Below are 23,059 nucleotides of genomic sequence, written 5' to 3'. Positions count from 1 at the left end.
CATCACTGAACACAGACTAAACAGTAAAAGTATTATTCATAAAGACAAATAAGAGAATATTATAACAAGTTATTAAGATGATAAACAACGTCAGAACCCAGAATCTATACTTCAATACCATCATGTATAATTTGTGAAGTTGATACGGAATATTTATTAACAAGGTATTGATACCTTCCGATGAACTTTTCGTAAGAAAAAGGACGAAATGCATCTCATCTTCAACTGATTGGTTCATACACAGTTTGCAAGTCCTTTTTGAACTGGTACCTGTCTATATCTCCCTTTCTCAGTTTCATTAAGAAAGTTCCTCTTCCCAGTTAGGATACCACTGCACGATGTTTTGTTGATAATGTTTTTAGAAGTGTGGGTTCCTGGCAGTAATCAGATTTCATTTTTAGATAAGTTCTCAATTTAGGCATTCCAGCACAATCTACTTTTCAATTTTCTGCTGCTATAATTGTCAGTTTTCGCTTTACTATAAAAGGTCTTGTAGCTCATATCTTGCAAACTATTCAGGTTGTAATGATTTATTAGTTCACATTTGTCCATTATTGATCTTATTTCTGATGCCCAACTGTTTTTCTTGTTGTATTGTTTTTCCCATTGATAAGTAAAATTGAGAATGGAAATGGGGAATGTGTCAAAGAGACAACAACCCGACCACAGAACAGACAACAGCTGAAGGCCACTAACAGGTCTTCAATGCAGCGAGAAATTCCCGCACCCGGAGGCGTCCTTCAGCTGGCCCCTAAACAAATATATATACTAGTTCAGTGATGATGAACGCCATACTAAACTCCAAATTGTACACAAGAAACTAAAATTAAAAATAATACAAGACTAACAAAGGCTAGAGGCTCCTGACTTGGGACAGGCGCAAAAATGCGGCGGGGTTAAACATGTTTATGAGATCTCAACCCTCCCCCTATACCTCTAGCCAATGTAGAAAAGTAAACGCATAACAATACGCACATTAAAATTCAGTTCAAGAGAAGTCCGAGTCTGATGTCAGAAGATGTAACCAAAGAAAATAAACAAAATGACAATAATACATAAATAACAACAGACTACTAGCAGTTAACTGACATGCCAGCTCCAGACTTCAATTAAACTGATTGAAAGATTATGTCTTCATCATATGAATATCAGGCACAATCCTTCCCGTTAGGGGTTTAGTATCATACCATCATAACATATATGAGAAGAACATAACCCGTGTCATGCCAACAACTGGTTTTTAAATAAATGTGTTTAGTGCCGATGCAAAGACCCTATAAGTGAATCAATATTAACGCCAAAATATGCAATCTTTAATGACCTGACAACAGTATCGTAACTATATCCCTTCTTAATAAGTCTATTTAAAGGTTTTGTTAGTTTCAGAGGTGAATACTGACATTTTTGTGCTTTATAAAGAATATTTCCATAAAAAATTGGATGTGAAATACCTGAACGTATAAGAAGTCTGCATGTTGAGCTATATTTACGAATGATGTCCTTATACCGATGATAAAATTTAGTAAATGTTTTGACTAGTTTGTGATATCGAAAACCCTGGTGTAATAATTTTTCAGTAATACATAAATTTCTCTCGTTAAAATCTAAAACATTGTTACATACACGAGCGAATCGTACAAGTTGAGATATATAAACACCGTAAGATGGTGACAAGGGAACGTCACCATCTAAAAATGGATAATTAACGATAGGAAATGAAAAATCATCTCTTTTATCATATATTTTAGTATTAAGCTTTCCGTTAATGATATAGATATCAAGATCGAGGAAAGGGCAGTGGTCATTGTTAGTATTAGCTTTATTTAAAGTAAGTTCAACAGGATAAATTTCTTTAGTATACATACTGAAGTCGTCATTATTGAGAGCCAAAATATCATCCAAATATCTAAAAGTATTATTAAATTTGTGTATCAGATGTTGTTTCGATGGGTCTTTACTGATTTTTGTCATAAATTGTAACTCATAGCAATACAAAAAAAGGTCCGCAATAAGTGGTGCACAGTTAGTCCCCATTGGAATTCCGATAACAAACAATTTTTCGTAGTCTACTGACATACTATTAGTTACATAGTGTGTTAGTGACCTAATATGATATATACGGGGTCAGTAAATTCCATATGGGATGAGAGCGAAGTAAATTCCATATGGGGTTCGAGCGAATATACGGGGTCAGTACCCATATGGAATTTACTGACCCCGTATATATCATATTAGGTCACTAGCACACTATGTAACGAATTTATCTTACCGACTATCTTTATTTGTTGAATTTAGACTAGAGTTGTCTCATTTGCAATCATACCACATCTTCTTATTTTTATATAAAAGTGTTCAAGTGTTCAATTGTAAGAACCTACTTCCATTGGACTGCACAAAAAACTAATGTCAACAATAACAATTTAATATCAACAACCTTGATATAACAATATTAAACAGAACTTTCAATACATTTAGATAATAAAATAGTCCCAAAAATCGTAACTCCATTACTAACCGTGTATTGAAATAAGCCCCGCCTCCCTACTAACCTAATATGGAATATACACGGCCTCCACGCGGACGCTTTCAACCAATCATATTCCTAGAAATGTATAGGAGGTAAAATAAAAACTATTCTTGCCCATAGTCGTATCATGTTCAAAGGGTGTATAAGTTCTACTTCTATCCAGCTTGTTTCTTGTTGAATAAGGAATGTGTGTTCTTTTACCAACTCCAAGAAATGTCCTTGCAGCTCTAGATTGCAGTTTGTCCGCAAAATCATATTTCTTATATCCCCAGATTTCTTAAGCGTAATCTGCCACTGGAACAACTTTATTGTAATACAGCTTTTCATAAACTGAAAAACCTAATCCTTTTACACTGATCCCCAAGGGTGACTGGGGAATAGAAATATGGTCACCATTGGTCTTCCTCCGACCGGCAGTAAAACCCTCGCCAAAGTGGGGCGTCCGTTTGGCTGTGCGGGATGTACAAGCTACGTCCGTTCAGAATGGGGACGTTAAATCCGAAGCCTCGTGTCGAGAGAGTGCCACGCCCTTTACACGTTAAGAACCCTTACAACAACTCTTTGAGGGGTCCGTATCTGACCTGTTGCAAGGCTAAATTTCTGTCCCAATCCAATATACCCTCATTTCCCGTGACAGTCTAAATTTCTCCAACCTTAATCCTGGACGCCTCTATTACAGAACCAACCTATAGTATTTGTTGTTAATTTGTTCTTGTCCTGAATATGCATGAACTTTTTGCCACTGGACGTTAAGCAACCAACAATCAATCAACCAATCCTTTCACACTGTAATGCCTTGAAATCATTGCACCTAGGAATCTACTTCTAGCTGCATTTAGTAACTTAACTCCTTCCGTGAATTCTACTGTTTCACATACTTCAAATCCCAGGTATCTGTATGACTTACACCTATTAACTGTTTGTTGTCAAATATTGAATGTTTTGTCAGTTGGTTGCATGTTTGCCCTACGACAGTGAATTATTTTAGTCTTGTATTAGTCCTATAACATATGACCTCGGGGGCATTATTTACTATTTCTATTTACTTCCGTTTTTTTTACTATCAATGTGCTCGCATTAAAAAAAAAAAAAAAAATAAAAATATCAGTATAAAAACGTTAAAAATTGAATAAGAATGTGAAGTCATATGTTATAGGACTAAGTCTTGTCTATATTAATCCTCAACTGCCACTTTCCCAAGTTTAGATATTTTTATATATATTGATTGGTCATTGATATAGATAGCAAACAATATTGATGCTAGATTGTCCCCTTGCCTGAATCCTCTTTCTACGATAAACCAATCAGTGGCCATGTTTTCTATTTTTACACAGCTGTGTAGGGTTTTATACATTGTTTTTATCACTTTGTATATAATATACCAATACTTAAAATCTTTGCGAATAGTAACTCATGATTCACTGAATCTATGAAACACAAAAATGTAGGCATCTTTTTTGCTTTTCTTCTTCGTAACACTGAGTATAAAGTATATATGATCAATGCATGATCGTAACATTTCGGAAACCATTTTTTTCCTCGCAAAGTAAGTCATTTGAGTCTAAATACTCTGTGATCCTTTTACTTATGATAGATCAAACTTATTTACCGGTGGTTAATTTGCCCTCTCCCCCTTTCTTATATAAGTATAGGTTGGATAAGACTGTAGTTCCATTTAGTTGGCAAAATATTGTGATCAAAGCACAGCTGGAATAATTTCAATAAAATCTTGTTTATTTTTTCACATTTAAGTACTTCATTTAGTATGTTTTCTATACCAGTAGCTTTATTTGTCTTTATGGCTTTTAAGGCATCTCTAACTTCCTCAAGTTTTATATCAGAGTCTAGTTTAGTCCAGTCTCCTTTTGTTTGTGCTCGTTTGTTCTGTTATTCATATTGTTTGTTTTGATTTCTAAACTGTCCATTTGATCTTCCCATTCCAGTATCAGTTTACGTGTGTAGTCAAGGAATAAATCACTAACCTGATTTGATTCTGTATCTTTGAATAAACCTGAAAATCCTCTTTCCATTTCTTTACAATTTCATCTGAGTCGTGGGAGACCCTATCATTTTCTAGTGTTATACAGTCTATTTCACGTTTCTCAATAGTTGGTCCAAGTTTATTGATTTCATCGAAGAAGTTTTTTGTGTTGTTGGTTTTTAAACTTGTTATTTTGTCTTTTTGTCTTGCATTATATTGACGTTCTGCTTGGCGTGTTTTTTTTTTGTCTCGTGTAGGGAGTGACACGCTCTTTGCACGTTAAGAATCCTTGCAATAACTCTTTTAGGCGTCCTAAGGTGGCATGTTGGTGTCCCTATCCAATATACCCTCATATTTACCTGCCAGTCCAAATTTCCCCGACATTATCCCGGACTGTCTCTATTACAGGCGCTCCTTTAGAATTATTTTCAATTTCTTCTCGTCCTGAAGATTCTTGAAATGTTTGCCACTGGACGTAAAGGAATCAATAATTAATCAATCTTGTGACCAGTAATAAAACCCTGGTTGCTCTTTAACAGTTTTTTATTTGATAAAATTGAGAAAGGAAACGGGGAATGTGTCAATGAGACAACAACCCGACCAAAACACCGAAAACAGTCCAAGTACACCAATTAATCTTCATAACAGCGAGAAAATCCCGTACCCGGAGGATGTTTGTTTGTTGTCTTTGTTTTGAATTATGAGAACAAAAAAGTAACAGAATGGAAAAGAAAGGATATGGTTTATCATTCAATGAATTAAAATGGTTGTTAAAACGCACAGTACATAAGAGCCTAAATCGTTTACCTGCAACAAACAATAATATAAAAACTAAAAAATCAGTCAAAAATCGCATCCTTTGGTTTCGGTCATTCTTTCATTTTTTTAAGGTATTGTATTGCCCGATCATTGTAGCTGTTTACAAGTTCTAGCAATCATTGATAATGTTGTGGTTTTTTTTTAATATTATACGCGCCAATCGTCATTTAAGGGCATTAACTGAGTCATGTAATAGTTTCTCTCATTTTTTGGCATATTGAAGAACTTGTATTGACAATAATTTCTGATATTTAAAACATTCTACCTATCTATTATAGGTTTCAATATTTAGCCAAAAACTCGAAAGTTAGTCAGAAATCGTCATTTAAGGTCAATAACAGCTATCCAGTGCACGTGTCATTCAATGATTTCTGTCATGAAGCATCCGTGTAGATCTCTCACTTCTGGTTATTTTTACTATTTCCAGGTTCTACCTATTAATGATAGTTTTCAGTGTAATAGTAATGCACACGTATGTTAGATAAATATCTTCCTGTTAGGGCAATACCTCCTATATGTAGTCATCCGATGGTATCTGTCATGGTTCAATATTTATAGATCTTGTATTGCTGATCATTTTTGCTGTATGCAGTTTCTACCTGTCTAGTATATTTTTAGATAATTATAGACAAAAAACGTGAAAATTGAAATAAAATGACATGTAAGGCTAGTAACTCGTATAAGCAATCTGAAATTGTTTTAAGAAAGAGGTAGTAGGTATATTTTTATATTTTTACATTTTGCTCCTGTCAGATTTTCTCTATATGTTATGGTTTTCAAGATACATGTATTAGACAATAAATGCTTAGTACACTTATGTTCTTTTTTCTAGCCATGGCAGTCATGTCTGTTTATTTGCAGTAACAAAAACACAAACTTTATACATAATACGTATACCCTAAGGATCATTCAGTTAAATTTGGTTGGAATTGGCACAGTGGTTTCAGATGAGAAGATTGTTGCAAAAGTCGACGGACGCCAAGTGGTTGCATTTTTTTCAATTTTCACGTTTTTGTCTATTATCTAAAAATATACAAGACAGGTAGAAACTGTATACAGCAAACATGATCAGCAATACAAGATCTATAAATATTGCAGTATGACAGCTACCATCAGATGACTCCTTATTCACATGGCCAGTACTGTCAGGTGAGTCAAAAAAAAAAACTAAAGAACAACGTTTTATTCCCGTGTCTTATCTCATATATCATCCTCAGAACTATTAGAACCACTGAACTTCTATGAATGGAAAGAGCTTTTGATTCTTTGTGTATTCGAAGAATATTCTTATCAATAAGAATCAACAGTTTTACTTGCATTCATTTGGCCGTAGCCTATGCGTTTATCAACCGTCTAATGCGTGCATTTTGATAAATAATGAATGTAAGACAATCTATTTGGCACGTATATTTTCAGCAACATTATACAGATAATTCTAGAAAATTATATAATTGTGTTTAATTCTTTTTTCCAACCTCAATCACAAGAAGTGTTACTTTTCAAAAGTTGTTCTCGACACGCCAGTTGTCACACCGCAGAAGCTTTCCAAAATAAAAAGTAAAATAACAAAAAAACCGAACTCAAGGAAAATTCAAAACGGAAAGTCCCTTATATCCTCTGTGGTTTATTTATAATTCTTTTAAAAAAGAAATTCTTCGTGTCAGTGAAACAACCTATTTAAATAGACCACATTCAATAAACTTAATGGGTAAATTTCTAGTGTAGTAATTGTTCATACGTCTTATTGATTTGTAAGAAATTTAAATTTCGGATTTCAAAAGTAAACAATATTTTATACTTAAACAAGGTAGCACCATGGAGTCATAACAGGAAGTTATAACAGTGTGTGTAAGCATTTTACAAGTATGATCTATTACATAAAACCATGGATTTATCCAATAATATTGGCAATAGAAATGGTATTTGCTTGCATAATACCGTAAGTATAAATATTTTGTTTTATTTAACCTGTCTGTAAGAAGGTATGAAATCACGAAAAAAAAGGAAGGGGGCAATCGGGTATTATACTGTAGAAGGGAAAGTCTATTTACATTGTATTTAGGATCCACTGTAATCGTTGGAAGTTAACAAAACTTCGCATGTAAGTCACCCTCTTTTCTGTTAGATCAAAGTTTAAATATTAAAAAAATGGAAATTCAATAAATTTTCCTCAACATACAATACACAAACTACTCCATTAGAACTTCTATTCATTTGTTCAGCTACGACCTTGTCAACACAAGAAACAATAAGAAAAAGTATTAAAATACAGCGAGGAGAAAGGCACAAACATATAAAAATCAGAACTGATAAGACGCATAATATTCGATAAATTTTCTTGCCAAAACTTTAACTAATTTTCGATTTTTTATTGACAAAAAAAAAAAACTCCATAAAAACCGAACCAAAGGAGCTATATTGGAATTCAGAGCAAAAAAAAAAAAAAAAAAAATTGGCATTTTATGGCCGACTATACGGTATGTTTTTTTTCTCTTTGTTGAAGGCCCTACGGTTGCCTATAATTGCTTACACCCACTTTATTTGAACTTGGTGGATAGTTGTCTCATTGGCAATCATACCACATCTCCTTATTTTTATATAGCTTTATGGAAATGATAAACGAAGACCAATACTTTTTTTTCAGTTACCTGAAATCCACTCATGATGGAGATGTTGAAAAAGATTTTCCATACATAAGGTATGCGTAAAAATATAACCCCAAACCAGATATATTTACATTTTAATTTATTTTACAGCAACAAAACAAAAAGGAGTCCAAGCAGCATTTTTTGGCACAAGCAATGCAACTGACATTTTGATTTTGGGGAAACAACTCCTGTAAACAGTCTTAATGCTATATTTTAAAATGTATATTATAGTGCCTTTTAGTGTCCTTGTATAATTATGGCAGTCAAGGTATAATAGATTTAGTCCCAAACAATGTGCTTCTTTTATTCAGTCATATTTAGTAGTTTTGAAACTTTGATAACTTGCACAAAAATGTTTTAAATTACATTTTAACAAAATTACAACTTGTATACAACACATATTTATATATACAATACTGAACTAATTGCAACTTATACTGTATGTCCATTTTTTTGGGGGGGGGATTTTTTTTTGGGGGGGTGCTTTTTTCAGAGATTTTGCTGGTAAATATGAACCAACATTTAATCGATCAAATATAAATCAAAATTTGATGAAACCACGAAATCAATTATCCACTTAACTACAAATTCACCTCTACTCATTATAATATATAAATTCACAGTGATAGGATACGTTGACATACTGTTGCACAAGTATTTCAGCCTCAAACCTTACAGAGTATAATCTATTATACTATTTCAGGCTCAAACCTCACAGAGTATAATCTAGACTGTTTTGTTTATTCATTTGTATGTCCCAGTGATGTTTAACGCCACTTTCTTGGCTATACCATGCGGTTTTTTATCCTGAAAAATAAGTTTTTGTGTTAGGATTTTTGCAGGCTAAAAACAATGAAATAAAAATTTGAGCTCGCCACGAAACAAAGGAAAAGCTATAGGTAAGCCTTCTTTCGTCCTGTGTCTGAACATCGAAAATGTACAAATTAATTTTATATTTTTAGACAATATAAAAAAGATGTGGTGTGATTGCCAATGAGACAACGCTTCACAAGAGACCAAATGACACAGAAATTAACAACTATAGGTCACCGTACGGCCTTCAACAATGAGCAAAGCCCATACCGCATAGTCAGCTATAAAAGGCCCCGAAATGCACATATATTGGATATGTTAGTGTTGTATCGTTGTCATCTTTTAGAGACAGATGAATATTAACATGCTTTCGGGGAAGTTGATTGAAAGAGATAGGAAGAAATTCCTATGTACAAGTACTAAGTATTTGTTTCACTCGCAGGATCAGAATGGGAAAGTTTTTTTTTAAAGTGCTCCGTGTACAAATCTTGCAAAGAGTGATACATGGAGGTTTGAGGAATATGATCAAATTTTGTATTGAACATGTATTCAATTAACCTAGTATATTAAAAACATGTTCATTTCTTTTGTTTGATTTTGAAGGTGAAACTTTGTAAAAAATAGGAGTCATTATTTTTGTGGGTTATTAAGTTTTGATATATTTTCAAGCAAGGAGTGCATTATGTTCGAGAAACCCGAAATTCGAATTCAATTCAATTAGATTTGTCAGAAATCTTTTCTGTTGTTTTATCGTTACCATTAAAGATGTCTGGATAACTAGGGATCAAAACTAAGTTTAAGTTTGACAACAATAGTCATCAATTCATTTTAATTGTCAAGGTACAAATTGTATACAGAGTGAATAAAGTCAATTAACACGTCCTTATTTAATCGGCTTTCAATACTGAATTCTTTGTTTAAAAAAAACCTTGTTGATTTGTCCCATTTCCATTTTCGTTGGTCAAAATGTTTCCTGTTTCAAATGATTTTAAAACATTTTTTTTATTTGCAAGAAAAGGGGAAGTAAAACGAAAGACACGACAATTCAACGCACAGGTTCGCCCCGCACTCGGTCTACGACTAGCGGCGGGTAAACGTATTCTGCCATGAATGCTGTAGTTGTGTAAATAAGTGTTGTGAACTGATTGCATATATGTTTGATGGAAAAATAAAATATTTGCACGTTCATGTATTCAGTCTCCTGTATTGATATGCGACAACTTCCCCGGTATGACTTTCTTATAGTTTTCATATCGGTGCCAATGACGATTCTTGTGTAGACGAAACGCGTTTCTAGTGTAGCACAATCTGATTAAAATTCAGATCATATGTCCAAGATTTAATTACAAGTATCCAGCAACACTCTGTTTTACTTTCTGTTCGGGTAATTATTACATCCGCCAATAAAATTTCAGCCTTTAAATTACGGTGTGTATTAATCCGACAAAACAAAAGAATCCAGAAAGGTCTTTAAAAGGGAATTTTCAAAGTAGAATAGAGCGTTTCCAGATTGTTGTAAGCAAAACTTGGACAAAGGATATTTATCTTTATCAGATTTGGCATACCATATTATTTTAAGCCTGATACATGTATCTATGTTGAGTTTTTTCAATACAGAATTCATTACTTAAAAAACAAAAATATTTGTTTTCTCCTTTTCTTGTTACATTAAAACCCCCAAGGGTGACTAGGGAATTGAAATATGGTCACTCTTGGTCTTCTTCAGACCGGCAGTAAAACCCTTGCCAAAGCGGGTCGTCTGTTTGGTTGTGGGGGATGTACATGTACAAGTACAAAGTCACGTCCAGTCAAAATGGGGACGCTAAATCTGTTGCCTTGTGTACAGAGGTGTACGTGATCTGTATCAACATGGAACCAGGGTATAACACAGATTCTCATGATCAGGCAGACATGACCAAATTAAAAATCTGCAGGTAGATGCAACTGTAAAACTGTTATTTGTCTTGAGGACTTACATTTGCTAGGCTATAATGCAAAAAGTAAATGTTAACACAACCATAGACAAAAATGATATCCGACATATTCTTTTAGGGGTTAAATGATTTTAAGGCGGGTGATTTTTTTGTGTATTTCAATACTTTAAATAGGATTTGTATATGCATTTTGTTTATCAAAATTCATAACTTTTTGTCTCACCTGACCGAAAGCAGGTTACCATCACTTGACGTTTGTCGCCGCCTGTTAACTTTAACAATACATAGTCTTCTTTGAAACTACTGGCCAATTGGAACCAAACTTGCTCAAAATCAACTTATGGGAAGCTCGTTTAAAAAAAGTGTTCGATAACCCCACCTTTTAACCAACATGGCCGACATGGCTAAAACTAGAACATAGGGGTCAAATGCAAGAGTTGTCTATTAACTTGAAACCTGCTGTAGATAAAAAAAAATATGACAAGTCTGAAGCTATCACTTTCTTATAATATAACAGTTTTAATATTATGTTTTCAGTGACACAGGAAACAAAGGGATATCAGCGTCGGCGTTCAGCTTACTTTTCAATATTTATGGATTTTTAGGTGAGTGCAAAGTTTTTGACACGCTTTCATCCAACAAAAATGGCAGAATGACCAAAAACATAATATAAAATTTCAGAAACAGAAAATCTAACACAAAAATTTTGAGATAAAAAAAAAGGAACGCTAGCCATTTAATGGCAAAGTTCGGATCCATGTTCTATAGATATAAGAAGATGTGGTATGAGTGCCAATGAGACAACTCTCCATCCAAGTCAAAATTTATAAAAGTAAACCATTATAGGTCTGAATGTTTAAATTAAACCCATTGTCAGTTTAATTTTAAACCGAGGAACTTTTCCATTTCAATGAATGCACTTTAATGAATCAATAACCACATCTAACCAAACGCAACAAAGCCCAAAACAATGTAATACAAACAAACACATATACAAGTCAAATCAAAACAAAACAAAACACCCCATTAAAACAAAACAAAGAACAGCAATTCAATGTCCCCGCCTATGCACATATTATTTGTCAGGGGACAGTAACTCTAATATACATATTGTTCCTATCAATTTTTTACAAGAACTACAGGTGTGAGATTGCTTACAATGTAATTTTTAATAAAATTTCTATTTCCAAGGGACATGATTCCTGTCAAAATAGTTAATTGGCAATGATTTTTGACGGGGTATCAACAGCTCAGTAGTCAGTATTTCGGTACTGGTATACGTATGATTTATAGCAACCCTTTCTAAAATTGTTTGTTAATAAATTTTGAAAATATAAGAAACTAAGGAAAAAGAATTTTTTTTTTTATTTTTTTAGATACTTTTTGGTCATATAGCTCTTCAACTATTTAGGTTATTATACATGCTTGGCTCTCAAATACTCGGCTTAAAGGGATCCTAATGAAGGTAAATCTAGAAAAACGCTTCGGACGCATGAAATTTATGACGTGTTTTCATTTTTTAAACTCGTTCAAGACATTGCTGATATAAACTCTTTTTTTTTTAAACTTGCCAAAAAAGGTATAGACATCAGAGCGCTTACGTAGCAATTTTCATATAAATTTAGAATTTACATTTCAAATAAATATAATTACACACCTGTGCAAATAATTGTTCAACACATATTAAGTAAATTAGCACTACTTTTTAAAATCACCCGAGACATGGCTGATAAACCATTGATTTTTCATAAAGATCTCATAAGAATTGTTCGAGCGCTTCCAAGTTCCAAGTGGTGAAGTTGAATTAATCCCTTCGAAATTTTACGGACTTTATCACGAGTTGGTAGACCGCTATGGAATATATGTTTGAGTGATGACGACGGGTGTGTTTCAAAGGTCGTAACAACAATCCCGTCCTCCTTTTCCCCGAATGTGACCTACCGAATTATACTTATCACCGGGTCTGTACATGCATGAGCAACACGACCGGTGCCACATGTGGAGCAGGATCTGCTGACCCTTATGGAGCACATGATATTACTGCTAGTTGTTGGTGGGGTTCGTGTTACCCAGTCTTTAATTTCTATGTTATGTTTTGTATATTTTTATTTGTCTTTTGATCTTTTTCTCTTTTTTTCTGCCAAGGCGTTGTCAGTTTATTTTCGACTTTTGAGTTTGAATGTCCCCTTGGTATCTTTCGACTATCTCTTACAAGACCGGACATACGTACGATCTGGTGCCTGGTATGTTAATGTCCCCCTTACCGCATTGCAGCCGGGACAAAAACAATTGAGACAAATAAAAACGAGTATAATTAAAATTTGTAATTCTTTTTGACAATAACAATTTTATATAATGATAGTTCATTTTGTAGTTATCCATTTGCTTTTCAGCATTTGTCAATATAACTATTAGATTTGAACAGATTAAAGTCAACTACAGTTACCAGAAAAGTCGGCCTCGATACATTGTTAATATAATTGCTACAGTAGCTGGTCTTGTATCATTGTCTGGTATGGCTTTGGTTTCTACCTTCCAGGTAAGACATTAAGCAGTTGTTATCAGTATCTTATTTGTAAACATAATGTTTCTTAAACTTATAAATCATCCGAAAAAATATTCTAGAGAATTGCTTTGAAAATCAAAGCAATGAATCAAAATTTCTTTTGTTGTTAAGACCATTGTCCACAGCAGGTCAAGTAGTATACATCCGCTATAGATCTAGAACGGCGTATCTAAAGCAATGGAGGTGGAGGTAGTTAACAAAAAAGTCATCCTTTTCTGTGGAAAAAATAACACTTGTACGTGCACAATCTCAGAGATGTCTTTCAATTAAGAAAGCCATTTCATGATAAGAAAGCAGTAAAACACATATTCTTCGTTAATACCGATTAAATTATATGGCATGTTTAAAACTTCGTTAATACCGATTAAAAAAATTATATGGCATGTTTAATATTTGTTGTATGTTACTTTCTTCCATGAAGGATGATTGGTCTTAAAAATGTGATTTGACGCAAAACCAAATGAAAAAAGATGCCACCTAACTGTTATGTGGCAAAAATGTGTGTTTTTTCTTATTTTGTGTCAATAGATCTAGAACAATGACTGGTTTTCTTTTTTATAGGTTGGTACACATGACGGACTACACAACACTGGTGCTGCATTGGCCTTTGGTGTTGGAGTTTCATATTTAGCAATGCAGTCATTATTTTCATTCTTTTTAAAAGACATTCCTGGTAGCAATATTATAATAAATATTACAAGACTAGTTATGTCGATTCTGCAGTTTGCATTTTTACTTGGATGTATCCATTTTACACTATTAATATCAAAATGTAACGAAAATTAAAATATGTTGAAAAGTATAATATCAATGCGCATAACATATTAATCAACTTCCGGAGCTAGTCGTCTGCTCTCCGAACTTCTTAAAGCCTTCCGTTTAATTAACACGATGACAACAAGGATTGATTGCATACATGTATATGAAGTATCGAAACCAAACCTTTTGCATGGAAAAATATAGTTATTAGAGCATAAAAGAAAACTTGTCTAAGGAAAGAATCAAAAACCTGATACGGTCAACTTTGCGTTAGAAATTTAATACCTTTGGCTTATAAATTTACATAATCTTATGAACAGTAAATTTACAGACAAAATTTATCATTAAATCATGATACGGCTACTGGGCGGATGGTACCCCAGGGACCGTATTAAAGTCCATCTCCGACTAAGGGGTTAATGATGCTATAATACGTGTAACTTTAGTACCCTAGGGGACTAATAGTCCACCTGAAGAGGAATTGGCTCAGGGGTTAAAAATACTATGTCTAATGGGCGGATGGTACCCAAGAGGACCAATAGTCTACTTGAAAGGGTACCGACTCAGGGGTAAATTATGCTATAATAGCTACTGGTACCTTAGGAACTGATAGTTTATTTGAAGCGGTACTGACTCAGGGGTGAATCATGGTAAGGCAACTGGGCGGATGGTAACCTAGGGGACAGATAGTCCATCTGAAGAGGTACTGACCCAGGGGTAAATTATGGTTTAGGCAACTGCATGGGCGGGTGGTACCCTAGGGGCCGACTGATATTCTACCTGAAGAGGTACCGACTCAGGGGTAAAACATGGTAAGGCTATAAAGGTTGGGATGGTACACTAGGGACCGACTGGTATTCCACCTGAAGACTAAGGGTATTCAAAACAACATGCTACGTTTATCGTGTACACAATATGTTTTTTTTTCGGATAAAATTTCATCAGATACACGAGATGTACATTCAACAAGTTAATGACAAAATTTAATGTGGGTAGTATTTCCAGTTTCAATCGTTATGACAAATGCAGAATGTGATTCTTGCTTTTAACAAATCATACAATTACCATATAAAAATAATATTTTTTTTTTATCTCGCTTATAACCAACTTTGTTGAGTATATCTGAGAGACGTCGCCAGTATTGCAGAAACATTGTGACATTGTTATCCTTAACCAGACAAAGCATTCATTGTAACTTTACAGTACAAACAATCTAACAGCGTAAGTGTATTAATGGTAACAAATGTAGTTCTACAATACCACAAGCTGTATTTTAAAATAGAAAGATATTAATGCAAACTTTTATAGAGGATTTTGATTTTTTTAATGTGAATTCTTTTAAACGTACAGCCTATTTAATAGTTTTAATTTTATTCTTTCATTGGTTTTACAATAAGTATAAATTAATCAATTTATTATTTTGTAAAATCTGAACACAGATGTTTGTTTTAATATTTAATTTGGATTGATTCGTGTTTTGAAGTTATCTAAATGAATATCGAAACATTGGCATCGAGTGAGTTAAATTCATAAATTAAATAATAAAAATCGTTAAATAATTAAATTCCGTCTTATTATGTTATTACGTTTTTACTTGATAGTATCATTTTTGCGTGCAGTACGACTTTCTAGATTTATGGTTTGAATAGCCTAAAATATACATGTTAAACACAGTTTTCACTGACCTGTGAAAAAGCTCGTTGACAAATAACAAGGTAGTATGTAAGAGTATGTAGGTTCTTCCGCCATCCTGGATTGTACTATATTCAATGATGTTAGAAATAAATCGGTCTATATCGTTAAAGAAGTGTGCAGATTTTGAGATAAGAATTCCTTTGAATTGTAGTACTTTTCAACTGCCCTGGAGCAAATTCTGTTATTTATCTTATCATTAAGACTTGATATACAAATAAAGAATATGTTAAGCTTAGCTATATAAAGGGATCTAAATGAGATCATTCAATTTTATCAAGGAATTCACAGTATACGTTTACTATTTTTGTTTTCAGCAAACAAAAACCGAGTACTTTGACTACGTTTTAGCTTCTCAAAATACACTATAAAAGCTATCTTCTTATATTTTATATAAGTTCTATCGTTTAGTTTTTTAAGTGTTACAAAATCAAACAATTGTGCACACCCTGTAGCGTCAAAAAAAGCCCCGTGACCTTTACCTTTTATTATATTTTTGAAAATGCTTAATAAAGTACAGGTTGGCAAAGTTTAAAAAATATAAAGGTTATAATTTAGACACTCTCTCCGATTGTACCTTAAATCGACTATGCTGAGCAAAAATGGACTATACCATGGGAAAATAAGGGAAAAAACAACATAGTTGTCCTTTAAAATAATGAACGAATGTAATTACTTAACTTTTAAGTAAATATTTCGTAAACATTTCAATTTTTTGTAGTTTTATTCACATCCTTTTTGTTTATTTTTAGGATCTTTCAATCAAACGACAAGCAGCGATTCAAGAATGGATATTGGCTTTCCTAGTATCGTTTTACTTTTTGACTTTTATACCAGAATTTCGTCACTACGACTGGAGAATACAGCTGGATGAGACAAATATTAAATCTAACAAAGTAGATATAAATAGCGATTCGATTTATAATGTTGACTCGAAATGAAACTAACAATGACTCTTAGTGAACCAAATGTCTTTCGAAGTACATCTGCAGTTCGAAGAATACTCAGTGTTCGAATTAATTAAGACTGGTAATCTTCAGTATTTATATTTTTGAATTTTGTCTTACATATTTGCATAAGGGCTTCAAACTTCTTGAGTTTCCGGCAAAACTTTAAAAACTGCCGGAATAGTCTCACTTTGGGATCATGTAATTAGTATTAAGATATAAACCATTGATTTTCCCAATAAGATATTTTGTCACAAGATGTAAATTTTGACATGTTTATGACGTCTTCACAAATTACAATTAAGTGTCCAGTTTATATCAGCCTGTTCATTAATCAATTGAAAAAAATAATTTTGCAAGACTTGAATATTTTCCAATGTCATGGACCAAATAATGGCTTTTCGCATACATCTTCCTTATCATCAGTTTAACATTAAGTGTTGTTAATCTGTGTGTAAATTCTACTCATTCAATATATATTTGTAAAAGAGTATCCATGAAAAATCTAGTGAATAATTATCATGAACAGTACTGCATATCATATTTAATTAAAGTTATTGTTAATATTTTCAGAAAATATTCTTTTTTTTATATTTGAGAGTTTCCTTTCCATCGAAAAACTCGTGAGTCTGAGTTAATAATGAATATAATAAATTTAAAAATAATATGAAAAACAGTAATTGAAAGCGGAATATTTTTATTGGTACAAGGGATTCCTTCGCGGTTTTGGGTAGTTTCGTGTTGCTCCGTCTTACGCTGTCTTAAAAGAGAGGCGAAGGATACCAAAGGGACATTCAAACTCACAAGTCGATAATAAACTTGAAACGCTATGGCTTAAAAAGAAAAAGACAAACAGACAAACAATGGTACACAAAACACAACAAAGCAAACTAAAGACTGAACAACACGAACCCCACCAAAAACTGGGGGTGATCTCGGGTGCTCCGGAAGGGTAGGCATATCCTGCTCTATATGTGGAACCCGTCGTGTTGCTCTTGTAAGTACAAACCCGGTAATAAGTCTAATTCGGTAGGTCACATTCGAGAAAAAAGGTACGGGATTGTGGTTACGACATTTGGAACATATCCGCTATCATCTGTGAAACGGATATTCCGGCCATAACTAAACTGGACCCCTGTTGTGTTCCCTTATCGCTTCACTAACAACAGGTACGGCCTAAATCCCGTGGTCAACTTTCTGACTACTAGCCTGGGATCCTGGCTCACTGCTCGACAGAAGTATTAAATTGGGTAAGGATGCCAGGCTATCTGACTACGTGATTTAATAATTTAGACGAGACTAGTGCATCATGGGATCTGTTTATTGATCTTTATTATGTATTATATTGATAGGAACTCAAACGCGAAATTAACACATATATATCCCTACTGAGTTCTGAAGGAAATGAAAGATACCGGCTCAGTTTGTCAAGAATATGATAACACGCTCGTGGGGAATTTATCTGCGCTGCCACCATGGGGGTTAATTAACAGATACTTATTTATTTTGCGGCATCCCGGTATTAACATTTGAGGTCAAGTTGTCAAAAGTTGTTATCAATATAATTGGTCAATTTCGTAGCGAATCGTTAAATTTGTAAGACTCGTCCAATTAATGCCGAGGTGACAATGGCTCGAACCCGTTCCTTCGGTGCGAAGCTTTAGATGGAATGGCGGACCAGTTTATGCCATAACGGTCAACCAACTTGTTATGGCGTCCGTAAAATTTACGAAGGGATGATTTCAAATTCACCACTTGGAACTATTGGTTTAATAGCTTCCTTGTGAGCAGCAACCCTCTATCAAAGAAATTATGATAGGAAATGCAAGCCCTTGATCAACTGGGAGATATATACTCCGTATGCATGCGTTGCTGGAATGTTGCTACATAAAAATGGAAAGTTCACAATTTGGAAGTTGAAATAATCTCTTTTGTCGTAAACTTTTGTTTTCAACTGACCTTCATTGTCAATTGCTAGATGTAAGTCAATATTAAGCTGTCTTTACAGGGCTAGGGGAGGGTTGGCGCCTCCAAACATGTTTAACCCCGCCACATTCTGATGTACCTGTCCCAAGTCAGGAGCTTGTAGTTTAGTGGTTGTCGTTGGTTCATGCCTGTCATATTTTTTGTTCGTAAAGTGTTTTGTTATAAATTAGTCCGTAAGTTTTCTTAATTGAATTGTATCGTATTTTTCATGTCTAGGCCTTTTAAAATCGACTATACGGTATGGATTTTTCTCATTGTTGAAGGCCGTATGGTTGATATAATTGCTTACATCCACTTCATTTGAACTTAGTTGGATAGTTATCTCATTGGCAGTTATACCACATCCCCTTATTTGCAGGTTGTTGTTTTTCTTTTCATTATTTTTCCTTTTGGAAAATGAATTTCTTCCGACTTTTGTTTTTTGCGTGTCCCCTTGTAATATACGATCTCTTTATTTGCATAGTTTCCATTAAGAGGTTTGATTAAGTACAATTTAGCAAACAATAGCATGTCTTGGGTACTAAAAATGGACAAATTTTAATTTTAGATGGATACAAGTAGAAAAGTTCATTCATACAATCCCTGTTGTTTGGAAAACGGGAATCACAATAAGCACAACACTTTTCAATGCCGAGTTAAACCATCGTTCCCACGAATCACCGATCATCGATTACATTGAGCAAACTTCAAATTTGTTGTTGTAGTAGTCTTTGCCATTCCTGGTGCTACTTAAAATTAAATCACAACATTTAATATGAAAACATGAATACAAGTAAGTCATTAGGTTATTAATTAAGGTGGGTGCTAAATGCAACCCTATATATGCAATAAGATCCGATGATATTAATGTAGCTGTACTATTTACTTCTGATACAACTGAAGGACGGATTGGATGTGGAGCCTAATTATTTTCGCGGAAACAAGATGTTCTGAGCAAACATAATGCCATTACGCTAAATATTGCTGAATTATTACAAGTTGTTCATGGAAAAAATGTGTAATAATCAAAGACTAAATTATTGTAATTATACAATAAATGTATGACTGAAAGGGAGGAGAGTTTAATAATTTCCATTAAAACAAACATTTGCATGGGTTAATGCAACTGAAAAACATTTGCATGGGTACAAGTTGACTCGCTCTCAGTGGTCTTAACTGGAATTATATATACATGAAAACAATATGCGAAAACATTTTTGATTTGAAAACACATTTTCAGCCCAACAACTCATTTTCAGGTATACCTAAATCGGAACAGTTGTCACATAAGACATGTGTTTTTCGGTTTTATCAAGGTTGAGGTACATGTACATGTAATACGATAATCAGAAATATAAATAATATAGATAATTTACAACAAATTCTGGCTCAAGTAGGACATAGGATCACATAGTTCAAGGGGAAAACTGACTGAATGCATACCCTAAAAAGTACAAATTCATACGCATAATAAACTAAAAATCAATGTTTGAGCAAGTCGTCACTATAATGTATTTAAGGAAATTAAAAAAATCTAGAATTTAAAATTGATACTGCAAGTCAGAAGAGCATTAGTTGTAGAAATTTATATAACGTGTTGTTTTCATTTTTTAGAACAAAATAAGCAAAAAATATTGATATGGAGCTCCTTTTCGAGATTTTTTTTTTTTTTTAATGGCGGGAAAAGGCTGACTCTGACTTTTATCTTATATTTGCATTGGTATTATTTGGGTCTCAAGTTGAAAGAAAAGAAATCTAGAATCTGCTTAAATTTTGGTAAATTACCTTTTATGAACTATTGAAGTCTTATATGAAAAGAAAAATGGGTTTTATGGGGCAAAATAGTTTACCCTGTATCGTAGGAAAAAAAACAAAGGCCCGAGTCCGTACATTTGACAAAAATTCCTAAACTCACATAAGTAAAATACATCCTTTAAATGAAAGTGTTTTAGCGCATATATAATTTTAATTCAATTTGAACTAAATCCACAGGAAGTATAAGAAGAAAGAGATAACTTTCTGTATAAAAGAGGCAATAACATGTGATAGAAAAAAAAAGGAAATTCCTATAGCCTTGTCACCTAAATACAACCTATGAACACGAAAACTGAGAAAATACATCATCAAGCACTGGCATATCTTACAGAAAGCCATACATCAAAACATTCCAGTTTGTGGAATCTTCATAATTTTCACATACGCCATTATAATTTAATTGACCAGTTTTTTATGAAAATCTTTGTCACGTACATGGATAACCATAGCAAGGTCCTTTACATAGAAGCTATAATAGAATGGTTCCTCTTTACTTTCATTCGGCTCATCGCTGACAGATTTTAACTTTAACTAACGTGTGTCACTAGAGTTGAACAGGAACTACTTGGTATCAACATGCCAACAGTCGGCGCCTCTGCAGAGCCATGAAATATTATATGATAATAATTTATAACATTATTTTCGTTTCCTCCTACCATGGTCATACTATTGGTTGTTTTTATTAAGCCGTTTGCTATTGATCCCAATTTTTTTTATCGTTTACACCATGCTTAGGCCGAAAAATTGGTTACTTGGCTATGGTATCATCGGGTATAGACATTATACAAATAGCGGTATTTTCTTGCTGTATCTTAGATCTAGCACGATTTTATGAACATTAAACTTGAACCAAGATGACATAAAGAATGATATAAAAAGGTGATTTCAATTAAAAAATTAGTGTCTATAAAACTCAAAGATTAAGAATGAGAGAAATGTTTTTAATTGAAAAATAAATCTTCGACGGGATTATATTCTACCTGCTAAGTGAATCTTACAATCAAAAGGGAAGTATTATCACACACCTGTGTTAAACTACAATACCGTGAAGTGGTTATTTATAGCCTAATGGATTTCTGTTTTGATTTTTACTTACAAAGAATGTTCATGTAGCATCTGTGGCACAAAATTGTAAGTGTCTTTATCTTATACAATGCTTATATTGTTTATTAATTGAGAAAATTAAAAGTCAAACCGAATATGCTGTGTTCAAAGAGCTTGACTTACATCAAGAACTCCCGCAAGTTAAAGTTAGAAGCAAACAAATGCAATAATACATGAAGGGTATAAAATCACTTTTTAATCAAAATGGCCTCAGGTCAACATTATCTCGCCTCTTGGAAGAGAAAATAATGATGAACTTGTTTTTATATATGTACATAAAGAAAGTATACCAAGATCATATCAATGGATTCCACTGTAACAGTTATTAAATTTGCTAGGCAATGAGCCTTGAAAGTATTACAATATATAGGCTTAATATGTGTATTCTGTTAACCCTACAAATAGAAATTACTACATTTCCGTTGACTGTGATATAGTAAAAAAATATTTTGTTTTAAATAGGAATGTAAAAAGTAAAAAAGAGACAACTCGGAGTGTCCCAGTATTGTATTAAGTTGTAGTTCCTGGTTACGGAAGTTAAAAAATGAGGCCTTACATTAAAAAAGAGAGGGTAAAGATACTAAAGAGATAGTCAAACTCATAAGTCGAAACAAAAATAGTTATTGCACAATCCAATCACAAGTCATACTTAAAAATCCATTTGGTAATTGTAATTCATTGTTTAAATTAATTTGTTTAAAATCGGTAATTGTTCCGATATAACATGAATAGATTTTATGTTCGAAGTTATGTGCCCTCCATGATTTTATTATTAATTTGATTGACCTAATATTTACAAATGATAACAAATTGATTAAAGTAAGAACACATGTATAAAGTTAAGAAATCCGTCATGAAAGCGATAGATTAAGTGTTGCTAAAAGTGAGGTTGCAAATATATCATGCACATTCAGGACAATAAAAAATAGTAGGTAGGTTCTAATCGTACAGGATGAAGGACATGAAATTTGGACTCCCATGAATATTGGTGTAAGTTGGATAGGGCAAAATATTTCCCTCTCCTTTCAAAGGGTATCGGATGTAACACCTCAGAATTTCATGAAACTTTGTAGATATTTAGGACATATTATGTAGATGTGCATAACGACATGACATTATAATTTTTTCTAGGAGTCATACTCTTTTGAACTTAGAATTTTAGGCATGATATACCACTGCAACAGTTTGTCAGCGCAACTCCTTTGAAACCACACAACATAATTTTATGAAACTTTGTAGATAATTACATATTTTTTACATAATCATGCTACTGCAACAGTTTGTAAGCGCAACTCCTTTGAACCACACGACAGATTTTCATGAAACTTTGTAGTTAATTAGGAAATAATGTGCAGATGTGCATATAAAACTTTGTAGCTAATGAGGACTTACTATGTAGATATCGACCAAAAAGTTTAAGAATTAGAGTTATGAGTCTTTGGACTAAGGAATCTGGTGAGATTTGGTTTGCCCGGTGACAATTTTGCGG

The 23,059-nt window shown here is 33.4% G+C and overlaps 1 protein-coding gene and 1 long non-coding RNA gene across 4 annotated transcripts in view; both read left to right on the top strand.

Moving 5' to 3' along the window:
* The first annotated feature begins 6,981 nt into the window (after window positions 1-6,981).
* Window positions 6,982-17,263, top strand: LOC127704672 (DNA damage-regulated autophagy modulator protein 1-like). Of its 2 annotated transcripts, none has more exons than XM_052208810.1 (7): window positions 6,982-7,266; window positions 7,972-8,025; window positions 11,260-11,327; window positions 13,116-13,261; window positions 13,850-14,030; window positions 15,231-15,268; window positions 16,492-17,263. In XM_052208810.1, the coding sequence occupies exons 1-7, from the start codon at window positions 7,193-7,195 to the stop codon at window positions 16,678-16,680; spliced, it is 750 nt and encodes a 249-aa protein (XP_052064770.1). In that variant the 5' UTR covers window positions 6,982-7,192; the 3' UTR covers window positions 16,681-17,263. The 2 variants fall into 2 exon arrangements, 1 of the variants encoding a protein (XP_052064770.1); XR_007983454.1 differs by lacking the exon at window positions 6,982-7,266 and adding an exon at window positions 7,273-7,428.
* Window positions 17,264-19,425: 2,162 nt separating this feature from the next.
* The window catches only part of LOC127704685 (uncharacterized), a 12,961-nt gene continuing 9,327 nt past the window's right edge, over window positions 19,426-23,059 (top strand). The window contains exon 1 of one of the 2 annotated variants that reach the window (XR_007983463.1): window positions 19,426-19,444. This is a non-coding gene — a long non-coding RNA (uncharacterized LOC127704685). Of the gene's footprint in view, window positions 19,445-21,472; window positions 21,598-23,059 lie in introns of those variants that run through there. The other variant, XR_007983462.1, reaches the window with a different exon arrangement.

The sequence above is a fragment of the Mytilus californianus genome, unplaced genomic scaffold (assembly GCF_021869535.1).
Source record: "Mytilus californianus isolate M0D057914Y unplaced genomic scaffold, xbMytCali1.0.p SCAF_6, whole genome shotgun sequence".
In the NCBI taxonomy this organism is placed as follows: domain Eukaryota; kingdom Metazoa; phylum Mollusca; class Bivalvia; order Mytilida; family Mytilidae; genus Mytilus; species Mytilus californianus.
The sequence above is the reverse complement of the archived record's forward strand: the minus strand, read 5'-3'. Positions and strand labels throughout refer to the sequence as shown.